Source organism: Manis pentadactyla, chromosome 11 (assembly GCF_030020395.1).
Source record: "Manis pentadactyla isolate mManPen7 chromosome 11, mManPen7.hap1, whole genome shotgun sequence".
In the NCBI taxonomy this organism is placed as follows: domain Eukaryota; kingdom Metazoa; phylum Chordata; class Mammalia; order Pholidota; family Manidae; genus Manis; species Manis pentadactyla.
This window is the reverse complement of record NC_080029.1, coordinates 67961636-67982349: the sequence shown is the minus strand read 5'-3', so window position 1 is coordinate 67982349 and position 20714 is coordinate 67961636. Positions and strand designations below refer to the sequence as shown.

Here is a 20714-nt window from a genome sequence, read left to right as displayed (position 1 = left end):
ATCAACTATACTTCATTTAAAAATTAAAAAATTAAATAAAAATTAAAAATAAGACCAATAACAAAAACATAAAAACTTCAGAGTAACACCAGATTCATGCTTAGGTAAAACAGAACCAGAGAGTGGACCTATAGACTTAAGAGCTTATCTGTGCAGATAACAAGCCAAATCCAGGCATAAATAACCACACTATTCCGAAGAAACTCTTTTAGGGCTGTCAGCAGCATCCTAAAAATGCCACCTAGGGTATCAGTTTTAGAGGCAGCTCACTGCTTCAACAATGCCAGCCCATTCTGCACAAAGCTAGACTGTGACAGACAACACACTCGGGGCAAATTACTTTTGAAATTGAGTTTTCATCCTTTCTGTTAAGGATTGTTTTTAAACAACCATCAGGCCAGAAGATGCTTCTATGTTTCATTGGGGGTGGTGGTACAGTCGGTACATTTAAGGTGGAATTTTAATGAAAAGATAATGAAAAAGAATGAAAAACTGAATTATTAGCTTAATCTCTAACATTAAGCTAAGTATTCCATGCCCTGGGCAGCGCAGGACCACCTGGAGACCTTTAACCCTCTGTCCTCCTGGGCGCCTACCAGGTGGTTACATGAGCATCTCTGGGTCTACTGCTCAGTATGTCCTAAAGCTCCCCAGGTGATTCCATTGTGCAGCCCTGTTAGGAACCCACTGCTCTACAGGGAGTCTGTCTCAGTTTTGAATATCAAATACTTTTAGTTCAAGCCAGATAAACTAAGCAGGCATTCTAGGAGTATAAGACCTGAAATGTCACCCAATTGAATACAGAACTAGAAGTTTAACAGTTTGTCTTTTTGAGTCAAACATACCCATATTTCTTTGACGTCCCTTTTCTTCAGATATTCCACAGCAGAGGCAAGTACCTCTCAAGGTTCAAATATTTTTTCCTCAATACACTTAACGGTGAGTGTGAGGTACACACTAAAAATAAGAAATCTCATCCCCACTCTTCCACTCTCTTTGGTTGGCCTTTCAAAATAGAAAAATAAGGGCTAACTTCCCTTAAATGTTTCAAAACAAGATGATTAAAATGTATCTTTGGAAACAACCGTGAAACTCAATGAGGCATTCCCTTTACTTTTTAACAGTCAGGGACTCAGCGTCCACCATGGCAATAACTGCACGGGTTCTGACTCTGCCAAAGGGCTCCGTGAAATAACATTCCAGGAGGGCTGCGCCCTGCGGGCGTTCCGGGCCCCGGAGAGCTTGCGCCCCTTCGCCCTTTTTTTTCCATGTAGTATTATTTGGTAAATGTCAGGGCATTCTGATTGCAGACAATGCAAGTTTCTCTTGTCATCTGCTGAGCTGTAGGAACGCAGCTTTTTTCCGGGATGTGAACTCTCTCTAATTATATAGATTCATGACAATCTGCCCAGCCTAGTTGGAGGAGGTTATCCCACCCTGACTGAGGAACCTCAATAAACAACAATAAAAAGACAGCTTTAATCATCCCTAAGGCTTGAAATTTCTCCCAAGGAAAACATCAGGGGCCGTGGCTAGATTACTGGGCTTCTAAGAAAAGGGTCACTCTCTTTCCAAGAGACAGGATTAAATCTTTACGGCAGTCGTGAAAATTATAAACCTCCTAGCCCTCAAATGTTATTTAATTTAGCTTCTTTATCTCCAGAAGACATTCAGGGAGTAAAGGGAATGAAACCACCCGCCTGATGCAAATACGGATTTACCCCACCCACCCCACATCCAAGGGACAGTCCTAAGACTAATACTTGGCTTCCAGGGGGTGATTGTGTGTTAACTGGTATAGAATGTGTGTGAATACCATCTGGCAGTACGAAAGAAGCACTCACACACGATACAGCACTGATGAATCTCAAAAACATTACGCTCAGGTAAAGAAGCCATATATCGTACCATCCCATTGCTATGAAATGCCCATGAGAAGCGCATCGACAGAGACGGGAAGCTGATGCGCGCTGCCTAGGGCTGAGGGTGGACGCGATCCTCTCGGTGGCGACGGGAAGGTCCTAACACTGGGCTGTGGCGCTGGTTGTACGGCTCTGGAAACTCACCAACAACCATGGAATTGTACACTTGAAATGGAAGGATTTTATGCCATATAAATGATTGGTGACTGAACCTAAGTGAAATCCAATTCTTTGGACTACATAAAGCTGAAAAACAAAAAACAAACCACGACGTCGTGTCACCTCCTCTGGGTCTGCGGGGGATTCCTGAGCTGCCACGCAGGTCACTTGTCTGTCACACTCCCTATGAATTCCGCGCTTTCTGCCATTTCCACCTGTAAAAAGTCATCAGGGTGGAAGGAGTGGGAACCCAGCACCAAACCCGAGAGTCTGCGCAGTCACAGCAGGCGCCAGGGCTGGGAATTCGGGCGGCAACCGAGCATGCATCCCCTGATCTAGGGAAGAGGCAGCTGTGGCGAGGGCTCCGGGCCGCCTCAAGCGCGACCCTACCCGGCACGAGGAAGGAGCCCGCGGGGAAGCTCCGGCTCCCGCAGACCAAGTCGGAGGGCTGCAGCGCTAAGGTCCACGGAATAACCCATCAGCGGACCGGGTTTCCCGCAGGCACCCAGGTTGCTTTTACTTTAGAAGTAGGAACTCTCCCAACGGAAGCACCAAGTCGGAAAGTTTTGCTCTGGGGCCGTGTGGACAGGTGGACCAGCAGCTCCCGGGGTCGCGGCGGGCCTCCCTCCCAGCCCGGTGCGCCGGGCGGCTCAGCACGGTCGCGGCCCGTCGGGCAGCCCCCACCCCGCGGGGCGCAGCTCCAGCCCGCGCGCCGGGCGCTGTTGGCTCGGTCTCACCCCGCGCGTCCCCGCCCCGTTCTCGTCGCAGCCCCGGGACTCCCACCGCGGCCTCGCGCCTCCGCAGGTGGCCGGGCCGCGCGCCGCGGGCGAAGGCGCCCTCACCCCGGGCTGGCGTGCGGAGGGGCGGAGCGGGCGGCCGCCGCCGGCCCGGGGCCCCACTTGCAGCCCCTCCCCGCGCGCCCCCCGCAGAGTGCTCATGCGTGCGGCCGGGCCTTTATAGCGGCGGCGGGAGCTCCGCGCCCGCACTCCGCGCAGCCGGGCGGTCCCTACTCTGGTGGAGCCCCGGGCATCTGGCTCCTTTCCGTGTCTCTCCTTTGTCGCTCCCGGCTCGTCTGTCTCCACGTTGCCCCCGCGGGCCTGGTCCGGAGTTGCACACCGATCTGGGTTGGGCTCGGTCTACAGCCGGGACGTCGCCTCCAGGCGAGAGGGGCGCCCGCTCAGGGGCAGTGGTCTCTCGGTCTCCTCGCTCGCTAGCGGTGCACCGTCTCTGTGGTGGGCGGGCGCGGTCTGTGCGGAGCCTCGCCTGCGTTCTCCCTCTCTCGCAGGTCTGAGCAGCCCCTCGACTACCATGTCTGCAGCGTGGATCCCCGTTCTCTGCCTCGGTGGGTACGCGCCCCTCCCCGCCGCCTTCCTCTCCGCGCGCGGGGAGCAGGCTGGAGCCAGCCCTCGTGCTGCCCTCTCTTCGCAGGTGTCTGTCTGCTGCTGCCGGAGCCCGCGGGCAGCGAGGGAGCTGGTGAGCTGCGGGGTCCCGGGTCGGTAGGGCTGGGCTCCGGCCAGGCGGTGGGAGGAGCAGCGGGCCGGCGGGTAGAAGCGCCCTCGGATCGAGCCCGAACTGTGGCCCGGGGACCGGGCGGAGGGCGCGAAGGTTGGAGCGGCTGCCTGGCGCACCTGCATCCCTTCGTAGTGCTGAGCTCCTCTGGCTTACCCAGTCCTCCCCGGCGAGGGGTCCCCTGGGGGCCTAAGGGGACGTTCTTCCCGCGGCGAGGGGGAGGCCGTTCCCACCCTCACCCCACCCCCGAGAAAAGCCGCAGCGGAGGAAGGGCGAGGCAGAGGTATTTGTGAGCCCCACGGAGGGGCACAGGTTCTGCGGCGCTGGGGGTCAGGGAGAAGCCTCCAGACCGACTTCGAGCTGGCGGAGAAACAGAGAGACAGAAACGCAAGAGAGCTTTACGTCGCCGTCCCACTTTGACCCCCTGGTTATGTTTCCAAGAGTGACCCCCAGGAAGAGCAGCGTTTGTGTGCCCATTTCATAGTCGAGAGAGTCTATAGAGTTTGTTCCACAGAAGTCCGAGTTACGGGTGTGTGGCTTAGTGTGTTTTCTATGATATAAAAGGTAAACTTCCAAAATCTGTCCTGTTTTCCTTGGAAGAAGAAATGAGGGTCAGTATCCGGGGCCATATTCACGCCCCCTTCAACCCCCACACTCGCTGAAGTCGGTGCTGGCAGCTAAAGGCCGCGCCTCTAACGCCACCGAAAATGGGAAGAAGGATTAAGGCTGTTTGATGACAGATATGATGAGGCTCATAGGTATGAGGCTACTGTTCTTGTTAAGGATTTTACCTTCCACAGCAGTCTAGGGTGTTTCAGAGCCAAGGAATCACCTATTGTACCTGGCATGTACTAGAGTCAGCCCAACACAGGGGGCTCTTAGAAGAGAGTCCTCCCTCGTTAGAAGCAGGCTGCTTGCTGCGGCAGTACGGCCAGACAGCATGACTCTGTACTGGCGGAAAAGTTTGTGTTTTGTTTTAAGTTAATATCTGTTTCAAAAATGTTTGGATACTATTCACAGTAAATTGACGAATTAATAAGTTGTATCATGTTACCTTATTACATGTTGCCAAGGGCTTGTCTCTACCAAACGTCTATTGTAGTAAAATCTTTCATTAGTATTTGAGTTGACCAGTTAGCAGTGCTTTCTAAAAATGTATTCATTACCTGATACATCTTTCTGGACAGATCCAGAGCAGAAATAACCAGGTTCAATTCAGATAAAGTCCTTTATTTTGAAGGGATTAGCTTCCCTGTTTCCTGTCCTATAGGAGATACGGAATGTTCCTTGGACTGTGTAACCTGGGGCAAATTAACCCCATGACTGTAATTTCTTCATCTGTAAAATGAGTGGTCCAGCTAAATGACTTTCTATAAAGTGAAGCTTAAATCAAGGTGTCATTTTTAGGCACTGCATTTGGAGGAAAACTGGTATAAATGGTCCTCTGAAGCAAAGGACAACTTACGTTTGTGCATATGTCTTTGAAAAATGTTCCTCACAGGCTTAATCAGGAGGTAATGTCTTCACTTCAGGCAACTATTTACACAGTTGTCATCAGAATTGATATGTTTCTATTTCTAGAATGAATGGATAGATGGCAAATGAATAATTTTTCTAGTTCTGATATATATCCATTGATGTATTTTCAAACTGGTAAGAACTGAGAAAATTCTTTTATTAGACTTTATAGGGACTGAGGACTAGGTTAAATTGAAAAAATGATTTTTGGCTTGCTAAAGTCTGGGATGGTGCGGAACAGTACACAAATCAGTAGTCTTAAGAAGAAGTATAGAAATTTAGGGAAGTTAAACTTCAATCTCATATCCTAGTTCCCCAACCACCACCAATCACCTAAAAGTCCTAAAAATGATTATTACATTTCCCTGTTTCTCTTCAGTTCCCATTGCTATCACCTGCTTTACTAGAGGCCTGGACATCAGAAAAGAGAAAGCAGATGTCCTTTGCCCAGGGGACTGCCCTCCTGAGGAATTCTCCGTGTTTGGGAACGCAGTATATGCCTCTGTATCGAGCATCTGTGGTGCCGCTGTCCACAGGTAAGCCCAAGAATGCCAAGGAGAGAGAACTGCAAGCATGATTATTGCCTCCTTAGCCATCTGGACCTCCCCCCACCTGCCAAACACACACATCTTTTCTTTCTTTCGGTGCTAATTTTGGCCGTCAAAAATGGGTACATTTTAAATATTTTCCTGGATGTTTTTAAAACACCAAGTACACAAAGTTGACAAAAGGTGAATTGCATCATTTCTTGAAAGCTAACACATTCCTAATCCTGTAATTCATTACTGAGTTTTTACATGTGACAGCCATTGTCTTGCCTTCCATGACACATCTACCACTGTATAAAGTAGGTACAAGTGTGCTCCATTATACAGATGAGATTAAACTGCACTCAGACAGTTGCCAAGCATTTTGCCCAAAGTCACCATTGTGAGGAAGTGCCAGAGCTGGGACCAAAAGCCCAGGTCTGCGCAGGAGCCCATGTTCATCACCACTCTCCTGTCCTACAGGAGAATGGTCAGTGTGATGAAGTCCGAAGACATGTAAAATATCTCAGAAAACTAAGAAACTTGTTTAGTGCTCTTAACTCTGAATCCTTGACCTGTAGGGAACAAGATATACTGTAAGTATGTTCTTATCAACATTTAAGAAATTCGCAGCACAAAACCATTTCCCCAGGCAGGGTTTGTACCATGTAAGCGAGTTTCTAAAAAGGCTGGCAGCATGGCTTCCCCACTGAACTATTTTCTTGATTAATCAGATCAAAAGAGGCAACATGGCACTCTAAGTCAGCCCCTGAAAAGCCCTGTTAACCTTCTCTGTTGTTACTCTTGTGCTACAGGGGAGTAATCAGCCTCTCAGGGGGACCTGTGAGAATCTATAGCCTACCAGGCAGAGAAAACTATTCCTCAGTAGTTGCCAACGGCATCCAGTCTCAAATGCTTTCCAGATGGTCTGCATCTTTCACAGTGACCAGTAGGTACAGTTACATTGTTCTTACTTTTGTGTAACTATTGCCTCCACACACACACACAAAAAGTTTTCTGCTTTTCTCAGCCCAACTTCTTTGACTCTGATGGAAAAACTTGTGGTAAAGACCGAAAGGATCAACTATGGGTTAGTCAGGGACCCCAGGGGCTGAGGACCCATTCAAGCTAAACTTGGGTGATTGGGGCAAGAATAATCTTGCTGTCAGAAGATGACAAGAGAAACTTGCATTGTCTGCAATCAGAATGCCCTGACATTTACCAAGTAATACTACATGGAAAAAAAAGTGAATGAATGTGAATTCATTTTTTGGTGATCCTTTTAAAATAAAATAGATAAGACTATGTTTTGGTTCTTTGAAACTAGCATGCAGCAATTACCCCTGCAAATGCCATCAGTCTATTTATTATCCTCTAGAACACTAAATTAAATTTATTATGTATGCTTTGATGGCAAAGAAAGAAGAGATAAAGAGTCTTCTCTTTATTTTTTATTTCTATTTTTTTATTAAGTTATCATTGAAATTCCCTCTTATGAAGGTTTCACAAGAAAAACAATGTGGTTACTACATTCACCCATATTATCAAGTCCCCTCCCATACCCCATTGCAGTCAACTGTCCATCAGCGTAGTAAAATGCCACAGAGTCCCTACTTGTCTTCTCTGTGCTACACTGTCTTCCCCGTGACCCCACACAGATCATGTGCTCTAATCATAATATCCCTCAATCCCCTTCTCCCTCCCTCCCCACCCACGCTCTCCCACCCCTCCCCTTTGGTAACTGCTAGTCCCTTCTTGGAGTCTGTGAGTCTGCTGCTATTTTGTTCCTTCAGTTTTGCTTTGTTGTTTTACTCCGCAAATGTCTTCTATTTATTTTTAACAGAAGGCAGAAGTGGTACCCAGGAAGCCACAGGCCGAGCAGTGTCCACAGCACACCCCACAACAGGTATGCAATATGGAACCTATCTCTTATCTCCTAGCCTGGCTCAGCATTTGGAAGTTATAAATATATGTGTTGTTGATAGAAACTTTCTTAAAAATTTTTGATGTTAAAGAAATAGAAAGCAAATATCTTAAATTTACTGGTATATTACATAGGTATATTTCAAATTCCCTATTGTGCTTGTTTTCAAGTATAAACTCTGCTATCAAATATTCTCTTGAAATCCTACCATTTCTCCCTGATTTGATAAACTATGCCTACAAACTAGTCAAAGTAGCATAAACTTTCTATTTGCAATTATCATATGAATAAAAAGAATTAGTATGTGTCTTTTAAAAGAAATAACCAGGGAACTCCTTTTCTAAGACTGTAGCAATTTTAAAGTCAGAGAAATTAAGAGCATTAGAATCTGAGTGTCCATTAGAATCTGAGTGTCCAGTCCTGCCTCAACTGTTGAGTCTGGGAAATCAAAGTTCTGGATAGGAAGCATATCAAATATGCACGCCTGCCTCAGGACTGGCTTGTTTCTTTGTTGGAGCATTGCTTCCCCAGTCCAGAAAGTCATGGGGAAATTAATTTTCCAAAAAAAGTATTTTCAAGAATGACACTCATCATAATGAGCTGCTCCCTATGTGGGCTTCTTGCCATGGAACTCTCTTCCTTTTGCTAATGCCAAGTGCTTCCTTTGTTTCAGGGAAACGACTAAAGAAAACACCTGAGAAGAAAGCTGGCAACAAAGGTAAAAGTGCACATATTCACTTGGGAAAAGAGCATTCTCCCTGCCTCCATCCCTCCTCTTGAAACCACTAATGGAAAGACCTGTTTTGGTGTTCACAGACTGTAAAGCAGACATTGCATTTCTCATCGATGGAAGTTTTAATATTGGGCAGCGCCGATTTAATCTGCAGAAGAATTTTGTTGGAAAAGTGGCTCTAATGTTGGGGATTGGAACAGAAGGACCACATGTGGGCCTTGTTCAAGCCAGGTACTGACCTTGTTAAAAATGGGAGAAGACTTGAGTGATGTCTTAACTGATGGCAAATGATCTCTCCTTTTAGTGGTACATTCATCATAGTACAAAAAGTCTTGTTGCTCATATGAATTACCTTTGCATATCTCCTCGGCTCAATTTTTAATTTCTCTTTGCTGAAGGAAGCAGCAGTGATATGTCTATTCCTCCTTCCTATTCTGTCATTATTCTTTTAAACTCTTTCCATATTTCTTCATTTGGAGATATGAAGCTTGACCTTTTTATTTTATTCATCTAAAAATAATATTTACTGATGGCTTTTAAGATATTACAATATGCTCCTTATAGAATGGTTGAAGGCATATAAAGCACAAAGAAATTTCCCAAATATATCCCCCAGAGACAATCACTGTAAAATGTTTTATTTCTTCTCAGTGTTTTAAGAAAATATGTGACTAAACATATGTGTGTATTTTTTCCAAAACTCAAGACTAGAAAAATGTCTTACATTCTGTTTTTTCATCCTTTGGTATTCTGCACATTTTATCATATCATAAATATTCTTCAGAAAATGATATTTCATAATGTTCCTTTGCATGATTATTTAACCATACTTCTATTGTTTTTCACCATTACACATCACACTGTGATGAACATCCTTATGTCATCTTTGCGCCATCTCTGATTAGTTCATTAGGCTAGATTTCTAGAAGTGAGATTAGGTCAAAGGGTTCTAACATTTCTAAGGCTTCTGATATAAAGAATTAAATTACTTTTTAGAAAGTTGATCCAGTTTAAACTGCTATCAGCAATCAGCAGTGTGTGAGGATGTTACCACTACTATTACAAATATTAACTTATATTTCTTTTTTTGTCATTTTTTAAAATAATTTTTTATAATTAGTTCTGAACTTAGAATATTTTAGTGTGAGAATTAAACTGTTTTCTACATAGTTTAACCATTTGTCCCACACCTTTATAAAAAAGTGAACTTCTTATTCCATTGATTTGTGGCATCAATTTTATTACAAGTTTTATTACAAGAAGCAAGTCTGCTTCTTTGGTCCATATGTTAATTCTTATTAGATCTTTTCTAAAATGCTTTGACTTTGTTGCTTTATTGTACATTTTAACATCCCATAGGGTAAATTCCCCTCAGTACTTTTCTTCTTTGTTATTTTTATCCAATTCTTTTTCCAGATGAAATCTACACTTACTTTGTACAGAGTAAATACAAAGATTTGCATAAAGACTAGCTTCCTGGTTTATAGTTTTAGAAAGAACATTAAAATAGATAAACTCTATCAGGAGTTTAAAATTAAGCAAAGTAACAATATATCATTAAGGATGCAAAAATAAGACTAAATCTCATAAATCATTTTTTGGATAGAAAAATGACCATAGAAGTCAAAAGGTTATCAACCCTTGAAATCTGATTTTTACGACCTAACATTCCACCAAGTATACAGAAATCGTACCACCAGGTATGCAGAAAAAGTCAGTGCTATACTTGCCCCTCAAAAATCTTGACTTAATGGCAACTGACAATGCTAAGATCTTAAAATTTTGCACTTATGAAATACTGCCTTACCTCAGAACTAGACACAACAAAGTGTGCTTTTTTTACTCAACGTGGTCTTTAATGAACAGAGTAATTAAAAAAGTGAACTGAAATTCTTTTACTATAAAATACAGAAAATCCAAATCTCTTACAATATAATTTTAAGATTGGCAAGTGAAAATATCTTTATTATAGGAAAAATTCAATATTATAATAATTTCTAATTTGTTCCCTTATAACTTTTCTCATTTTTTAAAATGTTGGCCTTAGTGTCACTGAAATGGCCTCTTCTGCCCAGAGGCCTGGGTTAGATCTAGACTATTCATTGCCCCTCGGGCCCCCGCTGGAGCCTCACACCCAGCTGCCTTCCTACTATCTGGTACCCAACTCTGCAGATTTCCGTGAAGCCCAGCGCCGGGAGCCAAGCCTGGTTCAAGTGCCTCATTTAGCTTAGGCATGGACTTCAGAGCCAGACAAACCTGAATTTAAGATTTGGCTATGTTTTCTTGGGCAAATTATCTAAATTCTCTAAGCCTCAGTTTCTTTATTTATATAATAAGGATAGTTTCTACCTTGTAGAGTTATGATTGAGATTATACATGTAATGTGTATCTATTACCTAGAATGTAACCCTCAAGGTAGCAATTATTTTTGTTACACTTCTGAAAGATTCCTAAAAATTCAAGTAAGGATGCAATGCCTTAGTTGACTGTATACTGTGGGATTAAGAAAGAAACTTGGGCATTGTCCAATTAAAGACTTTTTTTAAAGGTATATGATGTTGTTTGTTTTACCTTTCCAATTTTCCCTGGATAACATTTTTTTATTTTTCCACTTAGTGAACATCCCAAAATAGAATTTTACTTGAAAAACTTTACATCAGCCAAAGATGTTTTGTTTGCCATAAAGGAAGTAGGTTTCAGAGGAGGTAATTCCAATACAGGTGAGTATATTGTGGCACCTGGGATGTGATGAAGGAGAGGGTTATTGATTAAACATGTAAAACAGCATTATGCCATTTTTTATAAGCAGATGTAAAAACCTTCCTCCTGGTACTAAAATCTTGGCTAGTTCTGCACTTGATCACCTGCGATATTCAATTTATAATGGAAAACATATCAAAGGGTTAATTGATATTGCTTATTTTAGGAAAAGCATTGTGATTAAAATCCTTACATTGGTTTGGGCAAGATGTCACTTTAGAGAAGTACTTGTTAAGAATGTTAAAAAAAAAAAGCAAAAATCAACAGACTTATCTAATGAGTGCAGACATGGCAGAAATAACTAGAGTATCACTGTGGACCCTCTGGAGGGAGACTTCTTGTGAGTCCTTCGAGGTACTAATCAATCACAGTCGGGTTAGATAGGAGCACAAGTAAAATAGTGGGAGTCAGTTTTGTGTTTCTGACTGGTGATTGATGTAAGAAAGGAAATGTGAGGCTTCTGGGACGTGATGGGGGAAGTAATGTGGGTTGTGAAGACAAAAAATAGGCCTGATAATTAAGCTTTCCCGTCTAATGCATCTATTATAAATCAAGTTCAGTATATGTTAACTTCATAAACTTGGTGGCATCAAGTTGGTACAGGGAAATAGAAATGTTATTTGAGCAGTGGTGCTGTTCCGTTTTGCTTCTTTTTCAAACCTAGGGAAGGCCTTGAAGCATACTGCCCAGAAATTCTTCACGGCAGACACTGGAGTGAGAAAAGGGATCCCCAAAGTGGTGGTGGTGTTTATTGATGGCTGGCCTTCTGATGACATCGAGGAAGCAGGCATTGTGGCCAGAGAGTTTGGTGTCAATGTATTTATAGTTTCTGTGGCCAAGCCTATTCCTGAAGAACTGGGGATGGTTCAGGATGTTGCATTTGTTGACAAGGTAAGGAGGTGAGGCGTGTCTTCTATGAACAGAAGTGATTCAACTTTGGACCCCAAGGCATAGTGCTGACTGGCCCATATCTGGACTAACTTTAGGAAACTACTTTTGATCTCTTTGGACATCTTTTATGTCTCCCCCATCAGGCTGTCTGTCGGAGTAATGGCTTCTTCTCTTACCACATGCCCAACTGGTTTGGCACCACAAAGTATGTAAAGCCTCTGGTACAGAAGCTCTGCACTCACGAGCAAATGATGTGCAGCAAGACCTGTTATAACTCAGTGAACATTGCGTTTCTAATCGATGGCTCCAGCAGTGTAGGAGACAGTAATTTTCGCCTTATGCTTGAATTCGTTTCCAACATAGCCAAGACTTTTGAAATCTCAGACATTGGTGCCAAGATAGCTGCTGTACAGTTCACCTATGATCAGCGCCCAGAATTCAGTTTTACTGACTACAGCACCAAAGAGAATGTCCTGGCCGCCCTCAGAAACATTCGCTACATGAGTGGTGGAACAGCTACTGGGGACGCCATCACCTTCACGGTCGGAAACGTGTTTGGTCCCATGAGGAACAGCCCCAACAGGAACTTCCTGGTGATCGTCACAGACGGGCAGTCCTACGATGACGTCAGAGGCCCTGCTGCGGCCGCGCACGATGCAGGTAAGGGCCTTGCCCTTTGGGAAGGGAACTGAGGAGGGTGTTGAGTGAATTTTAGGAGTAAATATAAACTTAAGCATTTATTTTGTTGAACAGACACCTACAGTGTGTCAGTCATTGTTCTAAGAGCTTTATCCAGTATTAACTGACTTAATTGTCAAAGCAGCCTCACTAATCTCATTCTACAGGATCAGGAAACAAACTTCCCCCCTAAATCACAAAGCCAGTGTGGTTAGGCCAATATTCAAACCCAGGGAGTCTGGCAGAGTCCACACTCCTCTAACACTGTACTGTTGGAAGAATTGCTGTGAGAACTCTCATGTGTCAAAGAAATGTTAACAGGTGCCTACCTTCCTTGGGCTGGCTTGGAATCTATCCCCCCGAGTCACAGCTTGCAGTAATTTACTATGAACATTTGATAATTTGTGCCCCCCCGCCTGTTTCTTTAGTATTTTTCAGTCTGGCATGAGTTTTCTAATCAGGTCACCAGTACTTTAATCCTCTTCCATCTAAGCTTCCTTTTTAGTGACTTTTTTTCTTAAGATAATGAAAACACACGGTTATAAAAAGGTTTTTTTTCCTGTACCCCAACCTTAATATTACTTTTGGCAACAGCAGCTAGTTCCTGAAGACACTATGTGAGATCAAATAGGCCATCAAAAACTTCCCTTTCCTGGGATAAAACTTAATGGAGTCCAATATTTAAAAAAAAAAAATTGCTAACTTGGGAGGGGGGAATTAGCAGCCTTGCATTTTCCTATATTCTTCACTGCCTTTTCCCTACTTAATCCCTAAAGATTTCATCTATCTTCCTTTTATACAAATAGCACCTGTTAATGCACTTATGTACTTACATATTGACAGTTTTTAAGTAGGGCAGAATTGATACATTTTACTAAGTAGGACAGAAAAGTTATACCTTGGCTTACTTTTATACATCTGGCTTACTTCATACATCAGCAGCTAAACCTATGTTGAAAACCTGTTTGCCATCATACTCTTTAAAAAAATGCTAATTTATGGATAACAGGATTGGACTCAGGTTAAAGCTAAATAAACTATATTAATTCAAAAATATTTTCCTTATATGATTAGTTCAACTGTAGGAAGTTGGGCCACACTATTTCCATGAAAATTATTTGGTAATAGCAAAGAAAACAGGGTAGACTTCCAGGGCTTGGTCACATTTTTTTCTTTTTAAAACCAGAATTATATACTGGGCCTGAGTTAACAATCTAAGCTTGAATGACAGCTAGAAGTGAGAATTGAGGGAAAGGAAAAATTTTGACTTTCTCTCTTTTGCCAGAGTTTAGATTGGCTGGTGGTGATAAATCAGGTTGTTTCAAGCAGCTTTTGTAGCACCTGAAGTTGTTTTATTTGTATCTTCAGTGCTTAGAACTCAGCACCGTACACCACTACAAGGGTAATGAAGGCTTGGATTGGGGCTAGGGATGTGGAGTAGCTATTTCAGAAACTCAAAATATAAGGGTAATTTCACTCAGTAGATGGTAGTCTACAGAAAGAATCTGTTCAATCAGTACTTCTACAGTTGTTATCGAGATGAATGAAGGTAATGTAATACCACCCCAATCAAGACGTAGTTGGGAGTAAAAGCCTTTTAATAGCTCAAGGGAATGCAGATGGAATGCCTCAAAGCAACTGGAAGAAAACTATACCAGCTTCATAGACATTTCTCTCTGGCTATTTTTATCACCAGAACATTTTTTGCTTTGGGATTAAAGGCTGACAATTTCGATCAGTTTGCCCATGTAATATAAAGACTGAAATGGAAGTTATCAATTATTCACAGAGGACTAGTCACAATACCCCAGTTAACCCAAGTCTTAGAAAACTTCCCCAATTTATGTATCCCAAATTTTGTACCATTCTTTCTTGCTGTTGTACTGGCTATGACTACAGTATAATCATTAATTGATCATAGCAGGCAGCCTGTATGCTAGTCTCAGAAGGGAAGTTTCCACCTTTTCTGTAAGTATGCTTGCTGTAGGGTTTGGTTTGGTATTTTTAGATATTGTTTTATCAGGTTAGGGTGTCCGTTTCCCTTTACTTTTAGCTTAATATCTTCTATCATGAATGGATATTCAACTTTATCACGTCTTTTGTCAAAATCTTATGATTTGTTTGGGGAGTAAATTACACTGATCGCAAAGCTTCTGCATTTGACCAACCTGTTAGTCATTCTCATCACAATGACTAAAACTTACCTAGCAATTTGGTACAGACTTAGTTCAGACATTGCTAGGCAGTTTCCTCTGCAACTATGTACTAATTTATGAAAAATATATACATGTATTTTTATATTTAAGCTATAACTTGGTTTTAATTCACTTAAAAATATTTCATTGTAGGTATCACCATCTTCTCTGTTGGTGTGGCTTGGGCACCTCTGGATGACCTGAAAGATATGGCCTCTAAACCAAAGGAGTCACATGCTTTCTTCACAAGAGAGTTCACAGGATTAGAACCAATTGTTTCTGACGTAATCAGAGGCATCTGTAGAGATTTCTTAGAATCCCAGCAATAATGGTGACATTTTGACAACTGAAAGAAAAAGTGCAATTATATGTTTAAGTTGCTTTCTGTAATACTGAAATACTATATAGCATACAGAACTATTACATTAAAGATGCTGACAGCTGTTTTAAACAAGTATTCGTTGAAAGCTACTACTTTATAATCACGTTAGAATTCATTGTTAAACATTCTGTGGAGGCTTCATGGTAATAATGACCCTTACAAAGTCAAGAAAGAGGAGGCGGTATGGATTAAAATCTTAATGAAAAGTTCTACCCATACACACTAAATGTACAAATTCCATAGCTCAATAAAAGAATCTGACACTTAGGACCAAAACACCATTCCCTCTCTAATCATTCTCTATTAAGTATGGAAGGAAAATGAAGAGAAAAATAGTAAACAGCTCTTCAACTTAGTTCAAATATATTTTGACCCAAGTAGATGTCAAATCAAGTTGTTAATATACTAAAAACTGACAAAAATGGAAGGGAATTAGATATCAAGCTTCTTTTGTAGTGTATTTTTATAGTAACATAACTAAAATATCACACTGAATAAAAAAGGATTACCTGGCATTTTTCTATTTATATCTTAATTTTGTATGTTTATAGATATATTTGGATTGTACTCTAAAAAGTCATCCGTGTACTGGTACATTTTTACTTACCATTTAATAAACACTTAGCTTTAAAAAAAAAAAAGCACATGCTTCAAATAACTGCGGGGCGGGGGGATATTATAGTTTGACTATGTAAGCAATAAAACTGCTAGTGACTTATTCTAAGCTGCCTTCCTTTTATTATTCCAAGTGTCTCTCCCTAAGACATGGTATAAATTCTACATTCACTACTTCATGTGGAAAGACCCAATCTGAATTTTTTCTTAAAATCATGCAATAAGACCTTGTCTTTCATTCACCTACTTATGAATGCTTCCTTTCCGGGCATCACACACAGTGACTACCAGATTCAATGGCAGTAGGTATTTTTGGTTACTTGGTTCAACAAAAATGCTTTCTAAGTAACATTTTTACTTGAACATGCATGTGATATTGGTTCCTAAGAAAAGTGATCACAACTCCCTTAATGTAACTATCATTACCTCACCAAGAACTTCCCTTCAGTGGTGCTGTTATCCATCCTATTTTCTCTAAAAATAGCACCTGTATACCCCATCTTCTTTCACACACACACTAATCTATCTGACATGATGGCGGTAACTGGTTGAAATAATACATATATACTCCAGTACATCTTCTAGGTTAACAGTTTTATGACCTGTGTAAAAGAAATTTAAGGACTGTATATAGAGAGACAGAACTGAATTGCCTTCAATATTATGGGAACATTTGGCACACAGGAGTATGGGAAGAGAATAATAAACTGCCCCTCACCCTTATAAAAAAAAAAAAAAGCTGCAGATATGACTGACTCATGCAACAAGCATTTTCATTTAATTAAACAAAAAGGAGTTTAACATGATTTCCCCCAACAAATAGACCACAAATTGTCAGCTGAAACTACCTCTCCTTAAAAAATTCAACTTACATGAAAACCCAGCCTCTAATTACTAGTGCTCTTAAAAATGCGTTTTCTTTCATTCATAAAGGACACGATTTTGATTCATCTGAGGCAGCCAGGGAGGCTCATACTTTGACTTAAAAGAGCAGCAAGAAAGCAGAAATGAGCACTTTATTAGGTTAATATCAATTATTTTGGGTAAGTAAACATAAAACAAAGGGTTAACAATAGAATAGAGAGTAAGATTTTTAAAACAATGTCATTCAACTTTAGCAGGCATACCTATTTCAAAAATGCCAGCCCATTTATAACCTTAACATGTTAAATGAGATACTGGTCTTCAGTGGATAATTTACTTTGAAATATAAGTACACGAATAAAATATGAAAAAGGCAGAATACGATTACTGTGAAAGCCAACACATTAAAGTTCGTATATAAAAATATTCTTTAACATTACATTACATATAAAGCACCAATTTATAGTCCAATCTAATCTCTGTAAGTCACAAATGGAAGCACACAAATAAAATGAAAATTAGACATTCTTTTTGCATCCTTTCAGTATCTTCCACATGTTTAATATTGTAGAGAAAAAAACACAACCAAGGTAGGTAGGAGAAAAATAAACATATATACTAATTTTTATTCATTTCAGTTTTAATACATTCCAAAAGAGGTGAATGTTTATGCATTGCAATGATGATAATCACATTAAGTTAAACAGTAATGCACTGGTTTGGAATAGCTGCCAGAAATACTAGCTTTGGAAAGTTTCTTTTTAATTACTTTTTAAAAAACATAGGAGAAAGAGAAAATTACCCCTTTAATTTGTTCATTAAGTTATATCTTCAGAAAAACAAAAAAAAAACAGTATTTTCTGAAAAATTTGTTTCATTCACAATGACTAAAACTCCCACTTGGATTTTTATGTAAAAATAACAAAAATTCTCAATGTACACACAGCGTAAAAAAAAATTTTTTTTTTTGCAGCAAACAATTTTGCTGCAAAAGTTTTCTAACTCTAATTCACTTGCAATTACCTTCAAAGGTTATTTACCTTGTTGAAGGAAGTTTCATAATATTAATACTTAACATTTGTAAGGACAACTTTTAATTAATGAATAAAGCAATTTATTCTCTGTTGAACTTTTTTTGTGGAAACAAGTATGGGCAGACAGGAATGACAACATTATTAAATGAAATTCAGATTTAATAAAGTAATAGGATGTCTAAGGAAATAACTTAAAATTGCATTTCTGAATCTTTTTGGTTATTTTGAATTATCTTATTTCAATAGAAGATTTTTTTAAATCCCCAAATGGGGTGAAATACTTTAAAAGGCAATCTTAATAGTGTTAACTGTTCTAATCGTATTAGAGTATCAATAGCAGTACAAAATTTAAAAGAACAGCATAAAAATGAAGGACTCACTGAGAAATCATCTCCATTTCCTATTTTAATGATGGAGAGTCAAGTATTGCACTTTATATTATTCAACACAAAATAATGTAGCCAACAGTAACATACAGGTACACAATTTAATATTTATTATATGCATTTTATATACATTATTTTTCAACAGATGTACGGTTGCTATGTGGTACAATAAAAATTTGCTGATTCATAGTTTGTAAAACAAAACCTTACAAAACTCATCAAAACTTGCAAACTGATCAGAAAAATTTTTTGGAAGACTAGAAAAAATACTTTATTGTCTTAATCATGCATTACACAAACAAAATCTTTAGTTACACCATAAAATTAAGCACATCTGAAAAAAATAAAACAGGGATAACCGGTCCAAACACAGATTTCTGTAACCTGATTCAACCATTTTTGTATCCTCTTTGTAAAGCAAATAAAATTTTACTCCAAATATTTTTAAACAAAGTCTTTTTGTTTGGAATCATGGTAAACCAAGATATGTAATGGGGTGAATCTCCCTGGTTTGTAACTCAAACTATAAAATATTCCATTTTTAGTCTATTTTAGACTATTTAAAGAGTCCCAAAATAGATATACAGGTTCTTTTAGCACATTAATAAAAGGATATAAAGACCAAAAAAAAGTGAAATAAATAATAGGCTATTAGCAAGATGGATAATCCTTGATAAATAAACTTGTAAATACAGTAAGATGTACAAAATATCACATAGTGATAGGATGCCAAGATTAGTTAGTTTGTTTTTAAGAATTCATTAGGAGTATTAAACCCCACTGTTTCATCTTAATACACGTGATAGTCCTTGGTTTACAAAGACAATTACGTTATGATGAAGGTGATCTAGCATCTTTATGGAAGGACTTAGCTGAGCTGTATTAGGCAAAAGAAGGAACGAGTGTGGCTACATGGCAGCGGGTCAGTGAGATCTCTGTGTTTTAGGGTTGTTAATGCAGAAAAACTTCAATACAATCTTGAGCACTGTTGTGACAGGCTAAATATATAAAAAGACTTATAAAAACTAGAATTTTATCCAAACATTTTGTGCAACTAATGCTAAAATATTTTAAGTTAAATTTTCTTTCTTTTTTTTAAAGCAAAATAAGTTTAAAAGGGTATCTGTGGCATTCAACTGATAAACAGAAGATCACTAAGAGATGAAAAAAAAAGCTACTCTTGGAGCTCACTTCCCCCCAACAAGAGCACCACATTCCTAACCCTAAGGCAGCACAGAGTCCAAAATAGAAGTCTTTTTTGTAAGATTAGATTCCACATTGGCTTAAAGATACCTAAAAAACAGACATACGCTCAGTCTATCCAGTACAAATAATGGAGTCCTCTTTTTGTCCCATGAAATACAGTAAGTTACAATTAAATTAATGAGCCCGACATTAAGATGTAATTTCCACCAATTTATGCTTGCCCCAAAGAGCCTTCACCAGGCAGATCACATGTAGTGTCATTATCAGTAACCTTTTTGATGGCAGTGATGCAGACCCTCTTTCTCTTCAAGCAAATCTGTTGTTATAATGTCGAGTTTTTGTTGGTTCACACAAATACTTTGGAAAGGGCATCAGCCCCTGCACTGGCAATATATGCTTTTGATGGATGGAAAGCAACATCATAAATCGATTCATCTAATTTCTTCCTATGTGCTGTTATTTCCTGCACACATGTCTTGCTGTCCAAATTCCACAATCTAATAGAACAGTCATGGCCTGTAAATGAACAAATAAAGTATGTCATCGAGCAACAATTCTCTTGTAAATATGTGGCAGTACAGAAGTTCAGACTTACTTCCAGACATCAAATAGATTCCATTAGGATCTACTGCTAGACTTGTAACAGCATCCAAATGAGCCACCATAGAATGGATCATTTTACCTAAATAAAACACAACACAGAATACTAAGTTTTCACAAATAGTTACTGACATGAGACCAGAAACCATAAATAATACAGCACTAATATAAAATATATAATCACTCTAGCAATATTTTAAACAGTGATAAAATTCACCTAGCAAAAAATTTACCATTTTAACCATTTGAGAAGGTATAATCCAGTGGCTTTTTTTTGTATCATTAATATAAAATCACACGAGGAACACTGTAGTTACTAGATTCCACCCATTATCAAGTCTCCACCACATACCCCATTACAGTCACTATCCATCAGCATAGTAAGATGCTACAGTCACTATTTGTCTTCTCTGTGCTATACTGCCTTCCCCGTGACCCCCTGTGTTATGTGTACTAATCATAATGCCCCTTATTCCTCTTCTCCCTCCCTTCCCACCTACCCTCTCCAGTAACCTTTCCCTTTGGTAACTGCTAGTCCATTCTTGGGTTCTGTGAGTCTGCTGCTGTTTTGTTCCTTCAGTTTTTGCTTTGTTGTTATATTACACAGATGAGTGAAATCATTTGGTCCTTGTCTTTCTCCTCCTGGCTTATTTCACTGAGCATAATACCCTCTAGCTCCATCCCTGTTGTTGCAAATGGTAGGATTTGTTTTCTTCTCATGGCTGAGTAATATTCCATTGTGTATATGTACCACACCTTCTTTATCCATTCATCTACCGATAGACACTTAGGTTGCTTCCACTTCTTGGCT

The 20714-nt window shown here is 40.0% G+C and overlaps 2 protein-coding genes across 5 annotated transcripts in view; one reads left to right on the top strand and one right to left on the bottom strand.

The window, feature by feature from the left end:
- Positions 1-3136: 3136 nt before the first annotated feature.
- COCH (cochlin) lies at positions 3137-15839 on the top strand. 2 transcript variants are annotated; one of them, XM_057488520.1, is made up of 12 exons: positions 3137-3423; positions 3510-3566; positions 3599-3745; positions 5473-5644; positions 6451-6584; positions 7479-7541; positions 8233-8277; positions 8376-8523; positions 10909-11012; positions 11717-11943; positions 12087-12603; positions 14970-15839. In XM_057488520.1, exons 1-12 carry the CDS (start codon positions 3390-3392, stop codon positions 15143-15145), a joined length of 1824 nt encoding a protein of 607 aa, XP_057344503.1. In that variant the 5' UTR covers positions 3137-3389; the 3' UTR covers positions 15146-15839. The 2 variants fall into 2 exon arrangements, with proteins under 2 accessions (XP_057344503.1, XP_036737181.2); XM_036881286.2 differs by lacking the exon at positions 3599-3745 and having other exon boundaries at positions 3138-3423; positions 3510-3554; positions 5488-5644.
- Positions 15840-16814: 975 nt separating this feature from the next.
- Positions 16815-20714, bottom strand: part of STRN3 (striatin 3) — a 98799-nt gene continuing 94899 nt past the window's right edge. For all 3 annotated transcript variants that reach the window (XM_057488518.1, XM_036881246.2, XM_036881247.2), the window contains 2 exons: positions 19899-19985; positions 16815-19819 (listed from right to left, as the gene is read on the bottom strand). In XM_057488518.1, coding sequence (XP_057344501.1) covers positions 19650-19819; positions 19899-19985 — 257 coding nt within the window. In that variant the 3' untranslated portion in view covers positions 16815-19649. The remainder of the gene's footprint in view (positions 19820-19898; positions 19986-20714) is intronic.